This window comes from Anguilla anguilla, chromosome 9, assembly GCF_013347855.1.
Source record: "Anguilla anguilla isolate fAngAng1 chromosome 9, fAngAng1.pri, whole genome shotgun sequence".
NCBI classification, from domain to species: domain Eukaryota; kingdom Metazoa; phylum Chordata; class Actinopteri; order Anguilliformes; family Anguillidae; genus Anguilla; species Anguilla anguilla.
Genome location: NC_049209.1, coordinates 29659279 through 29678218, shown reverse-complemented (window position 1 = coordinate 29678218; position 18940 = coordinate 29659279). Strand labels below are relative to the sequence as shown.

General features: G+C 45.3%; 1 protein-coding gene across 1 annotated transcript in view; it reads right to left on the bottom strand.

Annotated features, from left to right (window-relative positions):
• Positions 1-7935: 7935 nt before the first annotated feature.
• The window catches only part of LOC118234974 (NHS-like protein 2), a 34633-nt gene continuing 23628 nt past the window's right edge, over positions 7936-18940 (bottom strand). The window contains exons 4-7 of the mRNA XM_035431876.1: positions 18750-18921; positions 14644-16725; positions 12744-12846; positions 7936-11234 (exon numbers count right to left, since the gene is read on the bottom strand). Of these exons, the coding sequence (XP_035287767.1) occupies positions 10943-11234; positions 12744-12846; positions 14644-16725; positions 18750-18921 (2649 nt within the window). The 3' untranslated portion in view covers positions 7936-10942. The remainder of the gene's footprint in view (positions 11235-12743; positions 12847-14643; positions 16726-18749; positions 18922-18940) is intronic.

Sequence of the window (18940 nt, the reverse complement as noted above, 5' to 3'; positions counted from 1 at the left end):
CCTCAGTGACCCCGCCCCCTCCCCCCTCCCCCCTCCTCCCCTCCCATGGCAACGCTTCAGCCAGTGCGCTTTCCTGCTTTTTACACTTCCAGCTCAACGTCTCACATGTCTTCTCCTGTCTTGCCGTTCTAATTTTACTACATTTATACCAATTCCAAGTCTTAGACCGAGTTCATCATTACTCTATCTCTCGACTGGTGGTTTTACAAGCCAGGCAAGAAGCAGAAAAGGGTAATAATAAAATAATAAAATATATAATAAATATAAATCCCTCAGAAAATAGAGATATAAACATACTGAACTGTTAGCTTGTTTCCTGTCTGTGTTTCCCTTTGGAATTCTAATCACGTTTAGTGTTTGTATTCACACATCTAGCCCTTTAGTCTTGCTTACTTTTTATTACATTTTTGATATCTAACCCTCATTATCATCTTATTTGCTGGCCATGCTTTAGTATGTTGTATAAACTTGCACCACAGGTCACTCTGGCCAGTGAAATGATCAATGATAATGAAGAAATTGTAGTTGTAATAAAAGAATTTAGGGAGAAATGTGATTGCATGAGACTATAGATACTGTAGCCACCATTGCATCCTGTTACTGCTGTCATGTGATGATGCGGATGTACTGTACAGGTGTATTGCCTATTCTGGTTATGAATTACTGACATTTGCAATCAGAATGTATTACCACCTGACACCATTTAGTGGTTGCACAGACACAAGCTGCTTTAATTGGCCTCGTATTGGCTGCAATACGCATTTTAATCCTCTCTCAGTGTAGTAGATATAAACTTCAGACACCGTAGGTAACATTTGAGAGTGGTAATTATGTATTTCTGGGACAAAAGCAATGCTTCCGTGGGTACTTTCCTCTTTGGACCCAAGGTACTACACTGCAACAGCCTGGTACCTCGGCATACACACATGCAGGCACGCACGCGCACACACACACACACACACACACACACAACCCCCTTACCATCACACCTCAGGGTTAGCACATGTTTCCCATAGCAGAAGCCTGGGGATAATGACTCCACGTGCTCATTTCTGTGCTTCCCGCCATTGGCTCATTGGTGAGAGGAAGTAAATATCTCTCATTCAGAGCCCCAGGTCTGCAAAGGGCTCAGGGGTAAAGGAAGTGCTCAGTGCAGAGCTGTCCTCCGACACAGATGACACTCACCACGTCCAAACACGCAGACTTCCATCCTTCCCTCTGTTGCACATCCTGACCCAAATCAATATGAAAGGGGCCGTTCTGCCTCACACATGGACAGCTCTAAGACCCAACAATTCATTTCTGTCTCCTGTAGGGGACATGAGTCTATGTTCTTTTTGAAAATATTTTCACTGCAACATGTTTTGCCATCAAAGACACTTGTATTATGTCAAAAAAACTAAAATGCTTAAAGTTTTTTCTGCCAGATCTCAGGAGGATATCTCTACCCTGAATCGTTGACTTGTACCTTGCATTAGTCAATTAAACAAGAAAACAAAAGCTTGGTCAAAATACAAAAAGAATGCCTGATTGCTGGTATATACTGGATTACATGAAAATCTCAGCCTGGGAGGCCACTGACTATGGCGCCCTCTGCAGTCTCTTCACTGCATGTGATATTGCTTCAATAATAATAAGGGAAAACATTGTTTCTTCTTTGTCTAAGCTTTTGCATGACACAGCCTGCTTTCCTTCCCACTGTAATGATGCACATGTGAGCATGGGTTTTTGCTTGCATTAACTTTACATTAATTCTGCGTTACATTCCTATCCTAGCATCTCTGTGGCCTGAAGCAGGACATTTACGGTAGTACAGCTTGTGTCATAAACACAAATGGTGTTTTATCCAAAATCAAGACACACAAGTTCTTCAAAACTCTGTTGTAGACTACAGTTTACAGTAGCTTCGTTGCTATAGTGTACAGTTTAACTGCACAAAGTTCGGCGCTCATGGAAACACACAGTAAAACTGGTAAACAGTCTGGTGAGGCCTTGGTTTCCAATCCACACGACAGGAAACTTCTGAATTCAGAGGAAAAAAAGCAGAAATGGTTCATGATTCATCTCACATGCTTTACAGTTTCTCTCTCTCTGGTTGGAATAGTCACAGAAGGCATCACTAAAAGAGTGACAAGTCTCTAAATAATTTCCATTTGTGCCCAACACAATGGTCTCCATGGTGACCATGGAGAGTGACAATCATGCATGTCATCTATATGAGCGAACAAATTAAATACAGCAACAGCGTTAAAAATCCTGGAAGGAATACTCTTTTTGTGCAAGATCTGCAATGTACTTTTCCCCAGACATCAGCCCAAAAGTGAACTGCTAAAACTGATATTAAATGGTGGTTTAAATGAAGTTTACTTTTTAAATTTCCTGTTCATCTCTTCTTACATTTTCTCACGAAATTATTTCCTCACACCAACACCGGCTTCCCTCCCAAAGGATCCACACAGGAAAGTGGCATTTAGAAAAGCATGCACTGGGGACCATTCTTTCCTCTAAACAGGACATGCCTCATCCACCCTGACTGCCCACAGCCAATTTGTGGCCTCTTTGCCCCAAACGCTTCAGCGTTGCTCCATGGAGTCTGCGTTCTGAAAATGCCTGGGCTGATCCACGCTGTCAAAACACCTGTTCCTCATCCCACAGCTTATATAAAAAAGGCCTGTGTGTGATAAGGGCAGTGAATAGAAAATGAGGAGCATGCACGATAAGGACAATAGTGAATGAAAAAACAGGCCAATGTACGATGGAAAGGCAAAATTATTATATGCGGTTGATTTCTAGTGCACTGCTTTGCCCCATAGTCTGGTACAGACTCCTGACTGTGCCAGTGGCTGAGAGACCAGCAGGAAGGCTCATAATTGGCTTTAGCTCTCGCAGTGAGGCTGGGCTTCACACTGCTGTGTTATCCCTGTCTAAGTGGGAAAGAGCAACTCCTCAGGCTGACCGAAAATCTGCCTGTGTGTTTCCTCTGAAAGAGCAGATGCAGCCTTACAGCTCAGCTCAGTGTAGTGTAATGGGTGAGGAACTGGGCTTGTAAGCTCAATGTTGCACAGTCAATTCCCATAAAATACTGCTGGATAAAATAATAAGAAACTGGGATCACGGTTTAGGAAGAAAGGATATAAAAACAGTATGGGAAAATGTATCCAAAACCGGCAATAATAAAGGAAAATTTAAGACCCATACAATATAAACTCAAAAACTGGATATACTATATCAGAGACTGAATTCACAAATTTTATTAAACTTTATCAGATAAATGTCTGAAATGCAAAGTACAGGACCCCTTAGTGCACTCATTTTGGGTATGTGACAGAATAGGTCAACTCTGGTGTGAAATGGAGAAGATTTTATGAAAACCATTTCATAAACAATTGGATATATCAGAGGTTAAGATTAATTCTGAATTAATGAAAAAGCTAAGATAATTATATTTTCCTCAGCAGTAATGAAAAAGATTATTTATAAAAACTGGAAAGCAAGCACGGCACCAAAGAATAGCAAAATGGGGGAAAACTTGGGGAGAAAATGAGAGAAAAAATTTTGCATGGGAAAGGAAGAAGGAGAACCAATATGAGGAAACTTGGAATTTATTACTGATCTTAAATTCTGAATGAGTAACAGGAGCAGAATAACAGAGGAGGTAATAGTGCAAAAGAGGTAGAGAGATAAGATAAGAGAGAGAGAGATAAATGTAATAAAAAAATAGGATCCTATAAAAGACTACCAATCATCCTCACACCCGCCCATCTCACCCCATGTTCGTTTATGTCCTGATCTGTCGCTTAGTCTTATTGGTTCAACTGTCTGTCGCTCTGCCTGTCTGTTTTTGGGCTGTCTGGTCAGTCTGTTTAGAGGTGGACAAACATACCTCTTTAATAATTCTAAACTGCTCCTAATGTTAGCTATGTGCCATATTTGTTGTATATGTGGTTGTACATAAAATCAGGTCATTTTTTAAAGTAATGTATTAAGTGAAGGGAAGTGGTGGTTGGTAAATGCAGCTCAGTTGAGATGCTGTTCTTATGTGGGTTTTCTCAAATTTAGCAGCATTGGAACTGGCCCCTGAAAACAAATGAGTGTTAAAAGAAAGGAGGAAATCAGGGATTCATTTTTTCTAAATCTTTTGCTTTTGCAAAAAGGGAAGACACACACCCAACTATGAACAAGGTTCAAATCACTGGAGAACAAACACTCAAAGGGTACAAAGTGATAGGCATGCAGTGCTGAAACACTGGTGGCATTGTACTCTATAAAGGAGCCAAGAGTGAAAAAATCAGTTACTGAAGCAAATTTAACAAATTTAACCTGATTAAAATGTATCACCACTCAAGGCTGTGGAATAATTCAAGCAAGGAACTTTACGTCTGTTAACTTTCTGTAAGAAATTAAAGGGAAAGGTGGAGTGATAATACACACTCTCTCTCTCTTTCTCTCTCTCTCACACACACACACACACACACACGCACACACACACAAACACACAGTCTAACTTGCACACACACATGCAGAAACACACAAACACACACTCACTGAATTCTCTCTCTCTCTCTCTCTCTCTCACACACACACACACACACACGGAAACATATGCACACTGACAAATAATATTTATTTATCCCCCCCGCCCTCTCTCTCTCTCTCTCTCTCTCACACACTCTCACACACACACACACACACATATATACCCACACACACACATTTTTCCTGCTCCTACATTGATGTTTATTTATCAATATGTGTCTATATTTGATATTCAACTTACCACAAAACAAAACTCCAAATCTGGCAAACAAGATCCTTAGGTCTCATTATAAAGAACATCAATCTGCTGGATGCATTGCAAAATAACAATTAGCTCTCTTTTAGTCCAAACTTAAGCCTAAAACTGCTGTTTAAGTTTTCTGAGTGCCCTTCTTTGGTGGAACAATAGACTTTCCTGTGCTACTGGCTACTAGCTGCATGTTTTGAACAATGTCTGCATTGGCCATTGTGTGTGTGTGTGTATGTGTGTGTGTGTGTGTGTGTGTGTGAGAGAGAGAGAGAGAGAAAGAGAGAGAGTTGATACATCAGCATATATGTATTGTGTATGAGTATGTAGGCTGCCACCGATACAGTGTGGCTCTTTCAGAAACAGGAAGTGGGTAGCGGGCAACAGGGCTGTGGTGAACTCATGACTGTAGCCATGTCCTGACATGCAGGAAGCAGAGAGTGGAGCGTGGGGCTGGAGGACAGAGCAGCACTACCCTGAGCAAGGAAGACACAATGGGATTTTAGGCCATCGTGAAAGGGTCTCTGAAGCCAAAAACATATATTAGGAGTTTCCATTCCTCCCATACATGTTACACATGCACATTGTGATATGTTGTCAGTCTTATTGTAAGTAAAGGTGATTTTTGTTGTGGGGTTTTTGCCCTGCCTTAGCCTGTGGAGTTTCTTTAGTTTATAGTTTCCTCATTCTTATTTTAAGAAGGGCTTAAAAGCAGTTCATACACTAGCGAAAGTCAGTAAATCAAATACCTTTTTCGTATTGATCTTGTCTGTTCACCATGTGGTACAGTGGCCACGCCCAGCACTACATCACACACTTCTATCGTTTTTACACACTTCCTTAAGCTGCAACTCATTTTACCAAAACTATAAACACAAAACCTGGTTTCTGATGGCTGCACAGAGAATGATATTTCCCCCATGTTGGCCAGGAACTTATACAACGGCACAGTGACAAATGAAGTTCCTTCCTTGTCTCCTCCACTTTGCCAAGTTGAACCCAGCCTCATCTATAAAAAAGTAATTATGTGGAATGAGGCTTGTATCTAGTTTAAATAAACGGATACCCCCTAGTGAAATTAAACACATTAGTAATGCACCATCAGCAACCTGTAAATAATCAGGATGAAGTGCCATCATCACACCAGCAGAGGGTGCACATAAGACACACAAGGACTAGTTCTGTGCAACATCTTCAAACCGTGAACAATAGATATGCAGGAAACTGCCAAAAAAAACACTGGTATAAAGTGTCTTGTTGGAGCCTGTCGAGTGAGGAGGTGGGGTGGGTGGTGTTGTTGGAGTCGCTTGGTAAAATCCTTCTTACATTACATTGTTATTAAATGTTCTGTTGCCATTCCATTTTAAATTTATACCGCTAGTTCCACGATAGGGGATGAATAACGTAATTACGAAAATAACGTTAATTACCTTTGGATTGTGTGGCCCCCCCTCGTGGTTGTGTGGCCCTCCCCAGCGGTTGTGGCCCTACACAACCGCATAGAGCGTTTATGACACGGGCCGGCCCTGTCCAAAGGTCATCATGCATAGCGGCTTTATTGTTATTGCCATTTAACTTACCATCTCAGCATCTATGGGGTTCAGTAGACCTAATCCGTGCCAGGAAAACGCACCCCACAGCATAAAAGAGCCACCAGAATCGTTCACCATAGGAAATGGGACATGTAGGTTTTACATTACAGGCATTTAGCATACTTGCACTGCTTTTTTTAAACATAGTATCCATTTTTATAGAGTTGGATATACACTGAAGTAATGCAGTTTAAGAACGAGGGTACAATGGCAGCATCCTACCAGGGAATAAAACCGGCAACTTTTAGACTACAAGGCCAATTCCTTAAACTTTATACAACACCACCATCCGATGGTTTAGATTCCATTTTGATTGGTATATTCCATACATACACTATATTCCATACATACACTCATCATCATGGACATCATCCATATGCATCATGTTATACGCTTTCAACCACAGTTGCCTCCAGTTGATGTTTTTTTCCCTCGGGTTTCCATGCCAACATCACCTTAGCCACTGTTCCTCATGAAACCTCAGCAAGTGGAACAGCCTTTGTCACTGAAGCTCCTGCTAAACATAGCCTAACAATCACTCCTCTTCCGAAGTCACCAAGATCTCTTCTTCTATCTACGGACAAAATAATGGGCAACTGGGCTCTCCCAGATTTTTTAAATCTGCTCTTCCATCCTTCTATTCATCCATTTTCCAAACCGCTTACTCTTGGTCAGGGTCATGGGGGGCTGGAGCCTAGAATGCAAATTGCTTAATTCAGGACCTACATCTGAGTGAAAACATCTGCTTTCTAAAAAAAAAAAAGGGAAATCATTAATTTACTGAAGCGTTTCCTTTATTTTGGCTTATGTGCGTACATTTTTGGCCATGAACTGCTTCACTGAAGCCCATTTTATTGTTTGCAGCAAAAGCATTCTGAAATTACTGCAAAGAGCAATCAACCCGTCAAAACCTTATTTCACAAGTAACTGTAAAATCACTACTCAAATAACCCTTTACAAGATCGATGGCATATCATGAATACTGAATTACAGTACAAGGTACTCAAATAATAAAAGAAGAGTACTTGTACATATTGATAGTGTGGTTTTTCACTCTTTCCGTGTTCCTTTCAAATGATACGCGGCACACTTGCTTCATCCTACCTCATTTTTATTCAGGATGTAATCATGTCTTTTATTTGTACCAAAGCTTCAATGGCTCATTGAAAAATTTAAGCAACTGAGTGTTTAAATGATGGCTGAAGTTCAGCATTTTGAAGCCTTTTTAGAGTAGTGTAAAATGAGACTGAAATTTGTGGGAAAACAAAAAAAATGAGCTTGTAGTTTTGCTCAGTAGGTTCTTACCACCAGTTCCAGGGTGTAAGAAAAACTGTAAAACCAACAGCTTGTGGTGAAGATAACCATGGTACCAGTGTCTGCTGTAACGCTTTAACTGTAGTTGAATACATTTTGTTTACAGTATGTGTTTATATGTTTGTACATGCCTGTATGTGCATATATGAAAGCTCATATGTGCACATTTGAGTTTAAGTGATTATATGCATACAGGGGTATTTTAAGTATTAATCTCTCCACAAAACAAAAGCCAGCAAGTGAGAATTAAGCAGGAAAAATAATTTATTTTAACGATATAATTTCATTACATCGGCAAGACATACAATAGCTCCTTATAGGTTGTGAGCTGTGTTGGGCTTTGAGCTCTGAATTCTCTGGCCTGTCTGCTTAACTTTAACATTCTGTGTAAACTCATCTCTGGTTGTATTTCCCCATTTACGATTTTTTTTAGTCTTCTTGCACGTGGCACCCTCTAAAACAGATGCCAGTGGTCCTTGACTGTGACGTACACCCTCTAAAACAGACTCCTGTAAGCTGTACCCTCTAAAACAGACTACTGTTTATCATTAACTTTATCATTAACAATTAACAATAACAAGATACGAATGTGTAGTCTTGCTATCTTCTCAACTTCTCCCAAACGTTTGCCAGTATATTAAAGGCTTTTGAACAAAATGCCAACATGTTTCCTTCAACAAGAATAGCCTGAACCCAGGAAACAGACCCTAGATACTGGGTATAATGGGGCTGCTCCTCCCTGTGTCTGTTCCATCCATAAAGCTGTACCTACACAAACATCTCTGCAGGGGCCTCAGAAAAGGCCATGGTTAACAGGAGAGCAGATATGGTCTGAACAGTATAAAATCAATATTAACAGTAAAACACCCACCAACAACTCCTAAGGAAGTAGAATATTCAGGCATTATAAACCAGAGTTACAAGGCAAACAAACACTGCTTTTAGTTTAATTTGCTAAATATTTTGAGCAAAAGCCACACACTGCTTCACGTACTATACTTTGACTCAGCTTCTAATTCTGAATATATGAATATGAGCTGTTGGGCTACTTGTAAAAAAAAAAAAACTTCATATTAGGATATTATAAGTTCCAGAATGGAGGCTGGAGAGCAGTCCTCTGGAGAGAGAGAGTACACGCGTGTTGCACACGTGTGTTGTACGCGTGTGTTGAACACGCCTCTGGAGAGAGAGAGTACACGCGTGTTGCACACGTGTGTTGTACGCGTGTGTTGAACACGCCTCTGGAGGGAGAGTCCGTGGGCAGAGGCAGACTCTGCAGCACCGGGGCATTTGATTTCGGAACTGAGGGCAGAAGAGTACAGAGTCCCTTTCACACACCGGGTCAGGGGGTTCCATACCCCTGAACATACTTCCCACTTGCTGAAGGACATGCCCAGGTCTTAGGTTCCTGTCAAAGATATTCTATTTACAGTACTAAGCAGATATTCTGCTCTGTAGTCTTGCTGTCCTCCATACTGCTGTGTCTATGAAGTAGCGTTGGATAGCGGGAGGTCTCACTGAAGTCTTGGTCTATGGCCACTTTCATGAACATCCGAAGAGAGATGGCAATATAACTCTTCATCAAAGTTCAAAACAGAGGGGTGACTATCTGTTCACTCAGAGTGTCTCTGTTGTGCTTTGTGACCATGGGTTTGAGAAAGGTACTAGATGAATAAAAAATAATTATATTAAAAAAATCATTTACAACCCTTATTTTAGTTTTTTCTTGCAATTTGGATTTCCAAATATATTTGTAGTACAGTTCCAGCTTGGCAATATTCATTTGATTGACATCAACTGGAGAGAGCACAAACTCCCCCTTTTGGCTCAGAGTGCTGGAGTCTTTGTATTAGGGGGGCATCCTTCACCCACAGTGGGCACGGAGCCCACTGACAGGGCCGGTAGGTATTGACTGGAGCTGACCGAAACCTTCCCCGCGTGGGTGACAGGAATGCCCAGTGTAAACCGGCGGCCACTAAATCACGCGCTAAATTTCAGACTACGGGGGCCGTCGCATCGAGAACGAGGGCTTTCACTGGACAGAGCACCCGACTGCCCCTGGAAATAAAGCTGGTCCTTTATTGATCAGCTCGATACCATCCTGAGAGAATCGGTCCACACACTAAAACTTTTATGGTCACCTGAGAGTAAAAAAAACAAACACCTGAGCATCTAAGAACAAATTACAATCACAACTACATTCCATCAGGGCAACGCTGTCACATGACTGTCAGGGCATCACTGTCACGTGAAGACCAACCATAGCCCCTCCCCTTCCTGCAGAGTTTCAGCAGAAGAGTCAGGGACATCCTTCTGAGTCAATTCAGCCAATGACAGTGTAGAGCTCCACTGCATCACAGCAGGGCTGCTCTGTGAGTTATCCATCTGCACTCCCCTATCAGTGCCATTCAAGGTTTTCCTTCAATTATAGCTGCCCTTTATTATTTATGAAGTTATTGATTAATAACTGCGGTGGGGGAAATTCAGTCAAATCCTGGTCAGGATCTGGATCTTTTGAACATCTGAAAAAAAGCTTTCATCTCCCTTCAGTGTATCCCTGTATGAAATGTGTGTCACCTGTACCCAGGTCAGAGTTCCAGTATCAGTGCTTGCTGTGAATTCCAATTTAGGAGCTGTGTTCCAATTCACCTACACTGTGTTCTGACTCAGGAGCCCACTGTTCTGATTCAGGAGCCCTGTGTTCTGATTCAGCAGCCCTGTGTTCTGATTCAGGAGCCCGCTGTTCTGATTCAGGAGCCTGCTGTTCTGATTCAGGAGCCCACTGTTCTGATTCAGCAGCCCTGTGTTCTGATTCAGGAGCCCGCTGTTCTGATTCAGGAGCCTGCTGTTCTGATTCAGGAGGCCACTGTTCTGATTCAGGAGGCCAGTGCTCTGATTCAGGAGCCCGCTGTTCTGATTCAGGAGCCCATTGCTCTGATTCAGGAACCCTGTGTTCCGATCTCTGATTTGAGCTGATGCTGACCCCCCTCCCTTTAAGCTGACCACAGACCCAGTTAGTTCTGCCCCCTCACCCTGAGCCAACTCACTCAGAGAGCTAGGAAAAGCACGTTCAAGAGGCTTTTTTTTTTTAAAGAAAGTAAAAACAATTTGAAAACATACACTCGTTGAGACAGAGGATCTTTACATTAAAAAAACCTCATGAGAACATTGAAGCTGACGGCCACAGCACCACCATCAAGCACGGCCACACAGAGCGCGGGGGAAGGAGAGGCCCGGTGGGGTCATGGGGGGGTCAATGCTGCTGGGGCGGTCTGTGGCAGCTCGCCGGCTCCGGGTAGGGTGGCGGGCCGTCGGGGGCCCGACGGGCCAGTGGGTTGGTGCTCTGTAGCATCTCGGCGGCGGACGGTCGGCCCGTCGGCCCGTTCCGCCCGTTCCTCTTCTGCAGCATGGCCATGAAGGTGTCGTTGCGGGCGCTGGATCTGGGCGCCACGCCCGTCGCCTCCGCCTTCCCCGGCGACGCCAGGCTCTGCCGGCTGCCGAACAGGTCCAATGGCTCTTTGCGGCCCAGAACCTTCCGTTTCGACCTGCAAAGGACGAGAGATTCATCGGGGGGGGCGGCGTTTCTTTGGTGACAGCAACATTCAAATGAGTGCATCTGATCAAGACAAACATAATATATGATATCGCCTTTTGTAACTGCATAACAGACCTGTGCATGTAATCTGCACTTATACTAAAGTAATAATTCTTCAGTGTTTTTTTAATGTAGTGGTGTGTTTGTAATTTTTGCTGTTTAATACCTGCTGTTAGAAGGTATTCAACTATAAAATATGGTGTGTTACATGAAAAGTCAGATAATTGATTACAACAAAAAGTCAAAACAGCAGCCAAATGGTTAAAAAATCTCAGAGTCACAATGCAGTCTGTGCTGGAGCCCCCCCACCCCCCGGTGGTGGGATGAACTGCCCACAGCGGCCAGGGCATCAGAATCATAGGCCATCATCCTGCACTGAAAGACTAAAAACTTCAGACTGCATCTTGGCTCCCTTCCTCTGTCCACCCCCAAGCACCCTTCTTTTATGTAATTAAATTATTGTTATGGATTGCTGTGGAATGGTTTATGGATTTAAAAGGATGTTGGGCGCATGAATGCATGATTTGTATTGCTGTTGTAGGCCGACACAAGTTGTTTAGTACTTTAATAATGTTGTGCTTGCTGTTTGCCAAGACCGGCACTGACACTGACATAACTCGCTTGTGTTCTCTTTCACTATCAGTCACTCTGGATTAGAGTATCTGTTAATTTAATGTCATGTGAGGCAGCATAACTACAGTAAAACACCTTTAAAGGCTGGCTTCGCATTACCAAACACTGTAGTTAGCAGTTATAAGTTTGGCTCCTGTGCCTCCCATCACATGCTGTTTTTGAATAGTCGTGTTCAAACTGTCATGTTTATTAACTGAAAGTCGGAAAGTAGAGATCAGTAATTTGAAAGTCATTTCTGATTTTTCAGATCACCACTTCATTATCATTGTGCACTGTACAGTTCCATTCAACAGTAGGTAGACATTCAAAGGAAGTCGTATGATCGGATGTACAGGGGTTGGATATGCTGAACTGTACAGTCAAAGTATTTTAGTTCATTAAAATGACATTCAGTTGAATGCCTTCAGTGCTTTTCTCTCTCAAATGACCTACAGGGGGAGCAGGTGAGCTTAAAATTGGGGCTGAACTGAATGGGATTTTGCATTATGCTTCTATAAAATTTTTAACAAAAAGTTTGTATATTTGTAAACTAATTAAAAATACTGCACTATAAATACTGTACCTCTGAATGAGGCAGTACAGTACCTGATACAGTAAATACTGTATCCGTGAATGAGGCAGCACTGTACCTGATACAGTAGATAGTGTATTCGTGAATGAGGCAGCACTGTACCTGATACAGTAGATAGTGTATCGGTGAATGAGGCAGCACTGTACCTGATACAGTAGATAGTGTATCGGTGAATGAGGCAGTACAGTACCTGATACAGTAGATAGTGTATCAGTGAATGAGGCAGCGCAGTACCTGATACTGTAAATACCTTACCTGTGAATTATGGTGAAGAGGTCTTCTGTGCTGTGTAATGCGGAATTGCTCACAAACACGTCATCATAGTCCTCCTCTGGACCATCCTGTGAAAGTTCTATTCCTAAAATAGAGAATTAGAATGAAAATACAATAATAATAATAATAATAATAATAGGACTACACATTATTAATATGAAACATTTACAGTGCCTCACAACAAAAGGCAGGGCTACACCAGGACTACCTGTGAGTGACCTACATACGTCTGTCACAGAAACACAAAGTGCGCATGTTACAGCTCCAGTGAATGAAGGAGTGCACCTAAGAGGCGAATGTGAACCATGGTGCAGTCCTGGTTCAGCACAAGCAGACTGAAGAGTGGTGTAATGCTTCTGGTCTATTTTTATTTTGACATATGCATTTATGTTTGTACACATACATTTGCTCTAAAACACTGGGTGTATGATTTCAAATAAAGCAGTTTTTTTCTATTATACTGCAGGCTATCTTCCAGCACTAGTGCATTCTCAGTGCCGGTCCCAAGCTCGGATAAATGGGAGAGTCAGGAAGGGCATCCGGCGTAAAACATATGCCAAAACAAATATGCGGATCGGATGATTCGCTGTGGCGACCCCTAACGGGAACAGCCGAAAGAGAGAGAGAGAGAGAGAGAGAGCAGCTATCTTCCAGCACAACACAATAACAAAAGAGCTCAGTGTCACGGTGAGGATCTACCACAAACACTGTGGTCAGCGTTGCCTGTTCTTTCTCAGAGAAAGTACCCGTCGAGCTTCAGATTAGTCGCTAGAAGTTGCTATGATGACGCCATATGTGAATTTGCATATTTGAGTCATATCCTTGCGCTAATTTGCATATACATCCACTGCTCATTACATTCCCATGGCAATCAGTCTGATTTAAATGTTTGCAGACAAATGCAAACAAGACAGAAGTAGTGTGTACCGCTTAAAGTGTGGGCTAGCTATCTGCCAATGATAATGTTGCCATTAAGATTTTCAATAAATTTAGCAGTTACTGGTGCCATGAACAAGCGGACCTGGCGTGAGTAAAAACTTTCGGTTACGGCTGTTCGGTGAGAAAAGCAGCCACAGCTAGTTAGAGCATGCAGGAGTCGGCCCTAGACCCCCCATTATCTTTACCTCAATTCCAAACAACACAATCTAAATACATAAATATGTATGGTTAATGGTTGCCAATTACCTCTGCTAGATCATTTTTAACAATGAAAGTGTCATTTGCTTGTGATAAAGATGTGATTTATAAATACAAATCCAGTATAATGAAGGCATGGGGGCATAAATCATTTTTACCTGTGAAATTTTTATCTCTAGATTAAAATGACACATGGTTTTTACTTAGCAGATTATTGGTATTTATGTATTGAATTTATATTCTCAATTATTTTTCATTTTTTATCTGTCAAATAAACCAGGTAAAAGCACATGGGTCAATGTGACCCAAAACCAAACACAAGGGTTGACAAGTATCACTATCTGTTCACAGCCCTCCCATCCAGGACCCATTACATTATAAAAACAAAACAAAATCATTCATTATTTCAGAACTCATGCCCAGAAATAATTTCTGACTCAAGACTGTCAAACAAATGTGTCCTATTTCCACCGGAGGACCTTGCGCCTAAAAGCGAAACACACAGAGCCGCTTGTTGTACTGTTCCAGTGTGGCAGTTACTCACCCCAGTGCGTGCAAGAAGTGTGCCTCCAGCATCAATTTTGATTAATGTCAGTTTGAAAATAGCAGACCCACCTAAACTCCAATAACGAGGCACTAAATATGTCAGTCGGTGGCGAGTCATCGTAAGTCACGGTGAGCCAATGTGAAAATAACCCTCATTTTCATTCGCTATCCGGAACACGCCGCGCTTCACTTTTCTCACCTGCCTCGGCGCAAGTCAGAGGCGCTTTCACCTGCGGCCGGTCCCCGGCCGGGACCCTCTCCGCCTGGGCTGGGTCCTGCTGGGTCAGCGCGCCGTGGGCTTTGGCCGGTCGCTCCGCGCTGACGCCGCCGCCGCGGACGCCGTTGACGGGCAGGAGGAGGATACTGGGCTTCCTGGGCACGGGTGGGGGCACCTTGTTCTGCTTCCTGTCCAGCTCAGCCAGACAGGAAATGGTAATCCGGCTGGGCAGCGTCCTGCTTTTGCCACGTGTCTCTGGGTTGCCGGGGGAGGAGGGACGCTCTGCTTTCTGCTGGGGGTCGGGTGATTGCGGCTGCTGGGCGCACTCTTGGGCCCCCCCAGGGCTGGGCGGGGAAGGGGCTGGACCCTTTTTGGACTTCCGCTTCCTCAGCACTTTGTATATGTTACCCAGGGGCAGCCCACGGTCCGCGGCTGTGGCGGGAGATGCGGCCGGGGGTTCAGAGGAGGGGGCGGGGTTCAGCATCAGGCTCAGGGGCCGTTTGGGCTGAGGGCGGGGCTGGTCTTTGGGCGAGGTAGGTGGGGACTCCGACAAGGGGGCGGGGTTCAGCACCAGGCTGAGGGGTCGTTTGGGCAGGGCGGGCTTCGCTGCGATTGGAGGCTTGGGCTTGGGGTTTGGGGTTCTGACGGGGCTGTGGACTCGGTCCTGGTCCTGCTCCTCCGGGATGACCTGGGAGCCGCCCTCCATGCCGGCCTCGGGTTCGGGGAGGCCGACAGAGCGCAGGCGCACGCTCCGCAGGTCGGTCTCGGTCACCAGGGGCAACGCCACCAGGCCGGGGCTCAGCTTCTGCGGCAGCAGCATGGTGGCGGCGGCGGAGGAGTCGGAGTGGCGGCGGGCGCCCGCAGACTTGGGGCGGCCGGAGGGCGGGTCCGGGCGCGAGGTGGCGGGCACCTCGCAGGACAGCCTCACGCGGGCGGCCCTCTCTCGCGCCGACGCCGGCGTCAGGGACGACTTCCTCTCCGGGACCTTGGGCCGCAGCCTGCAGCCCAGAGGGGAGGGGCCCAGGATGGCGGAGGTGGGCACGGTGGGGGTGGGCGTGTCCGACAGGCTGGAGTAGCCGCTGGACGGGGACATCAGCCGAAGGGGTTTGACGGGGGAAACTGTGAACTCGGGCGAGAGCTGGGAGGGGCTGTTTTGGGAGGAGGAGGGTACGGGGGAGGGCAGAGATTCAGAGCTGCCGTCCGTGTTTGCCATCTCCCCAGTTGCCGGGACCTCCACTGTGCTGGAGCTGGATGAGGACCTGTGATGACTGCTGTATTTCGATTGGCTGGGAAAGGAAGATTCAGTCCTACTGGCTGCAGCGGTCCCCACCCTGGAAAGGGGCGTGTCTGGCAGGCTGGGGCGTGGCCTAGAGCTGAGGATAACGTCCGGTGGGACGGAGCTGCACAGGTCCCTGGGGAGACACAGGCTCCTGGGGCGCGTGTGGCCTTTGGCTTGCGCCGTCTCGCCCCCCCCGGTCTTGCCCAGAGACACGCTGCGCACCGGGGGGAGGGGCTTCTTCTTCAGCTTCCTCAGCGAGATGCTGCGGGAGCACTCCCGCCCCGGCCCGGCCGGCGCCATCGGTGTCGCCGCCCTGGTGGCCGTGCTGACCGGGCTGCTGCCGTGCTCAGAGCCGCTGCTGGGGTACGACAGGGCCTGGTCCTCCCCCTCCGGCGCCCCCCCACTGACGCGGCGCCCCGGGGAGAAGGAGCCGGAGTCGGCGGGGATGGAGAAGGAGCGCTCGCGGTAGTGGCCCCCGTCGGACCGCGGGGCCCGCCCCTCCGCTCTGACCTGCGGGATGGCCATGGTGATGGGGTCTGGGTTCAGCAGGTAGGGGCTGAAGGAGTTGTCCCAGTTGGGGCAGAAGGTGGAGCCCCGGGGCCCGTTCCAGGAGGAGCACATCAGCGCCATGTTCTCCATCATCTCCGAGCTGCCGCTGGAGGACTGCGGCTCGCCGTGGGCCAGATCGCTGTACGTCTTCCGCAGTGGCAAACACCCCCCGGCAGGCTCTGGAGACAGCGCTAAAAACCTGGGGTGAGAGGCACCCTTAATCTGGACACCCTCACCTGAGAGATACACAGAGCCAGACATTAGTCCATCTTAGGATAAAGGTTTGTCTGCACTTTCATATTCCCCAAAAAATAGTACATTTTTAAAAAAAGTTTTTTTGACATAATACAAGCATCTTGGATGACAAAAACATGTTGCAGTGAAAATATATTTTTTAAAATTATTTAATTCATTTTTATTGAACGTCACTTGAAGTGTAGGTTTCATCATAGCATGGTCCTTGAGAACACGACCAGGGACACATGTCCCCTGTAGTGGCCAAAGATTCATTTCTACAGTCCCCCCATTTGTCCCATTGCTTTTGCTCCCCTAATGAGGGGTTGTGTGTAAAAAGGGTTGTAACAGTGTTGTAATTGCTATACGGATCAACAGACATGCATACGCTCAAATTAAATCAGACAGTCTGCATTTTAACCTCATATTGACAGTTCTGTTTCAAACTCAATGTGCTGGAGTACAGAGCCAAAAAAAAACTAAAATTTTGTCACTCACGATTCTTTCGCATTTAACTGTATATTATAAAATATGCCAATTACCGCAGAACATATTTGAATATAACCAAGAGAATTTATTACCAAACATGACAATATTAGCATGTGCTGGAAAACATATTTGGATTGCCTTATATACAAATGTTCATCCCATATATTGTATTATGTTTATATGGCAACATTTTTTGTTGGGTAAGGGAACTGTTTTTACATGGGTGCTCACAATGTTGTTCACAACCTGCCAATTGTCAAAGCTGAGAAAGGTTGCTGCAACACATCATACACTACAGGGCCAAAAGTACATGGACACCTGACATACAAGACCTCATCCAAAATTAAGGGCATTAATGTGGAGTTGGTCCACCGTTTGCTGCTATAACCCTCTTCTGTGGGGCGACAGGAGGTAAGAGCAGTTGTCTGGCAGTCGGAGGGTTGCCGGTTCGATCCCCCGCCCTGGGTGTGTCGAAGTGTCCCTAACCCCTAAGACACCTAATCCCTAATTGCTCCCAATGAGCTGATTGGTACCTTGCATGGCAGCCTTTCACCGTTGGTGTGTGAGTGTGTGTGTGTGTGAATGGGTGAATGAGAGGTATCAATTGTAAAGCGCTTTGGATAAAAGCGCTATATAAATGCAGTCCATTTACCATTTACCATTCTGGGAAGGCCTTATATTAGATGCTTGAGCATTGCTGCAGGGATTTATTTCCATTCAGCCAGACAATTATTGAAACTGGCTAAGAAACAAAATAGTCAGTGCAGGAATCATTGTAAGATTAACATTGGCAATATAAGCAGGTTGCTGGTATGGTGACTATGCTTGATATGAACAGCAGTTCTAGGTAAAGTTGTTCTCCTCATAAGATCATTGCGCACTGAGCATTAGATCATATTAGCAAACAGCTATGCGATATTACATTCAGTAACTTCTGGTTTCCCTGCTGAGTGAATGAAATATGTAGTATCTGCATGCCTTCATTACAAAAAAAGGCATGCAAATTTCATTTGAAATGTCACAATTAATATAGGACAAACATTCTTTAAAAAGGAGGAAAAACAAGTGGAACATAAGGGAGTAAAAATGGGCATTTCTATTTTCTCTCTCAGCCCTCGCCTGGCGAAGGAAGAGCAGAGAGTTGCCACGGAAACTGCTACCTGTTCGTCAGCATCAGTGGGCGGAGAAAAAAATGGCATTTTCTGGACCCCCAAGATGCTACTGGGGGGGGGGGCACAGAGGAGGATGCATGAATGAGAAAGAGGGAGAAAAGAATGATAAGCACACAGAGAGAAGAGAGAGACAGATAGGGGGAGAGAACGAGAGAGAAATGAAAGAAAGCGGACTCTTGCAGGATAAAGGGGATTCATAAGCAAATTAAAAAACAAAGCAAAACCAATTGAGCAGAAAATGGGAGAGAAATGCAGAATGGCACAGTCAGAGGCCGGGCATAACCGGCCTGTGTACTCGACCGCAGTCAGACCTGGCCTAGCCGGAGGGGCAGGCAGCCGTGGTGAGGGAGGTGAGCAGGCCATACCTGTGGCGTCTGTGAACACCAGGTGGGCTCGGGTGAAGGGTCTGAGGAGCCAGCGAGGTTTCTCCGGGATGGGGGGGCCCACCCGGGGGTGTTCAGCACAGCTGCCGGACGAGTCGTGACCCAAAACCCCTACCGACGCAGTCTGATCCACACACCCCTGCTCAGATATTACCTGTAGCAAGTCATGCACA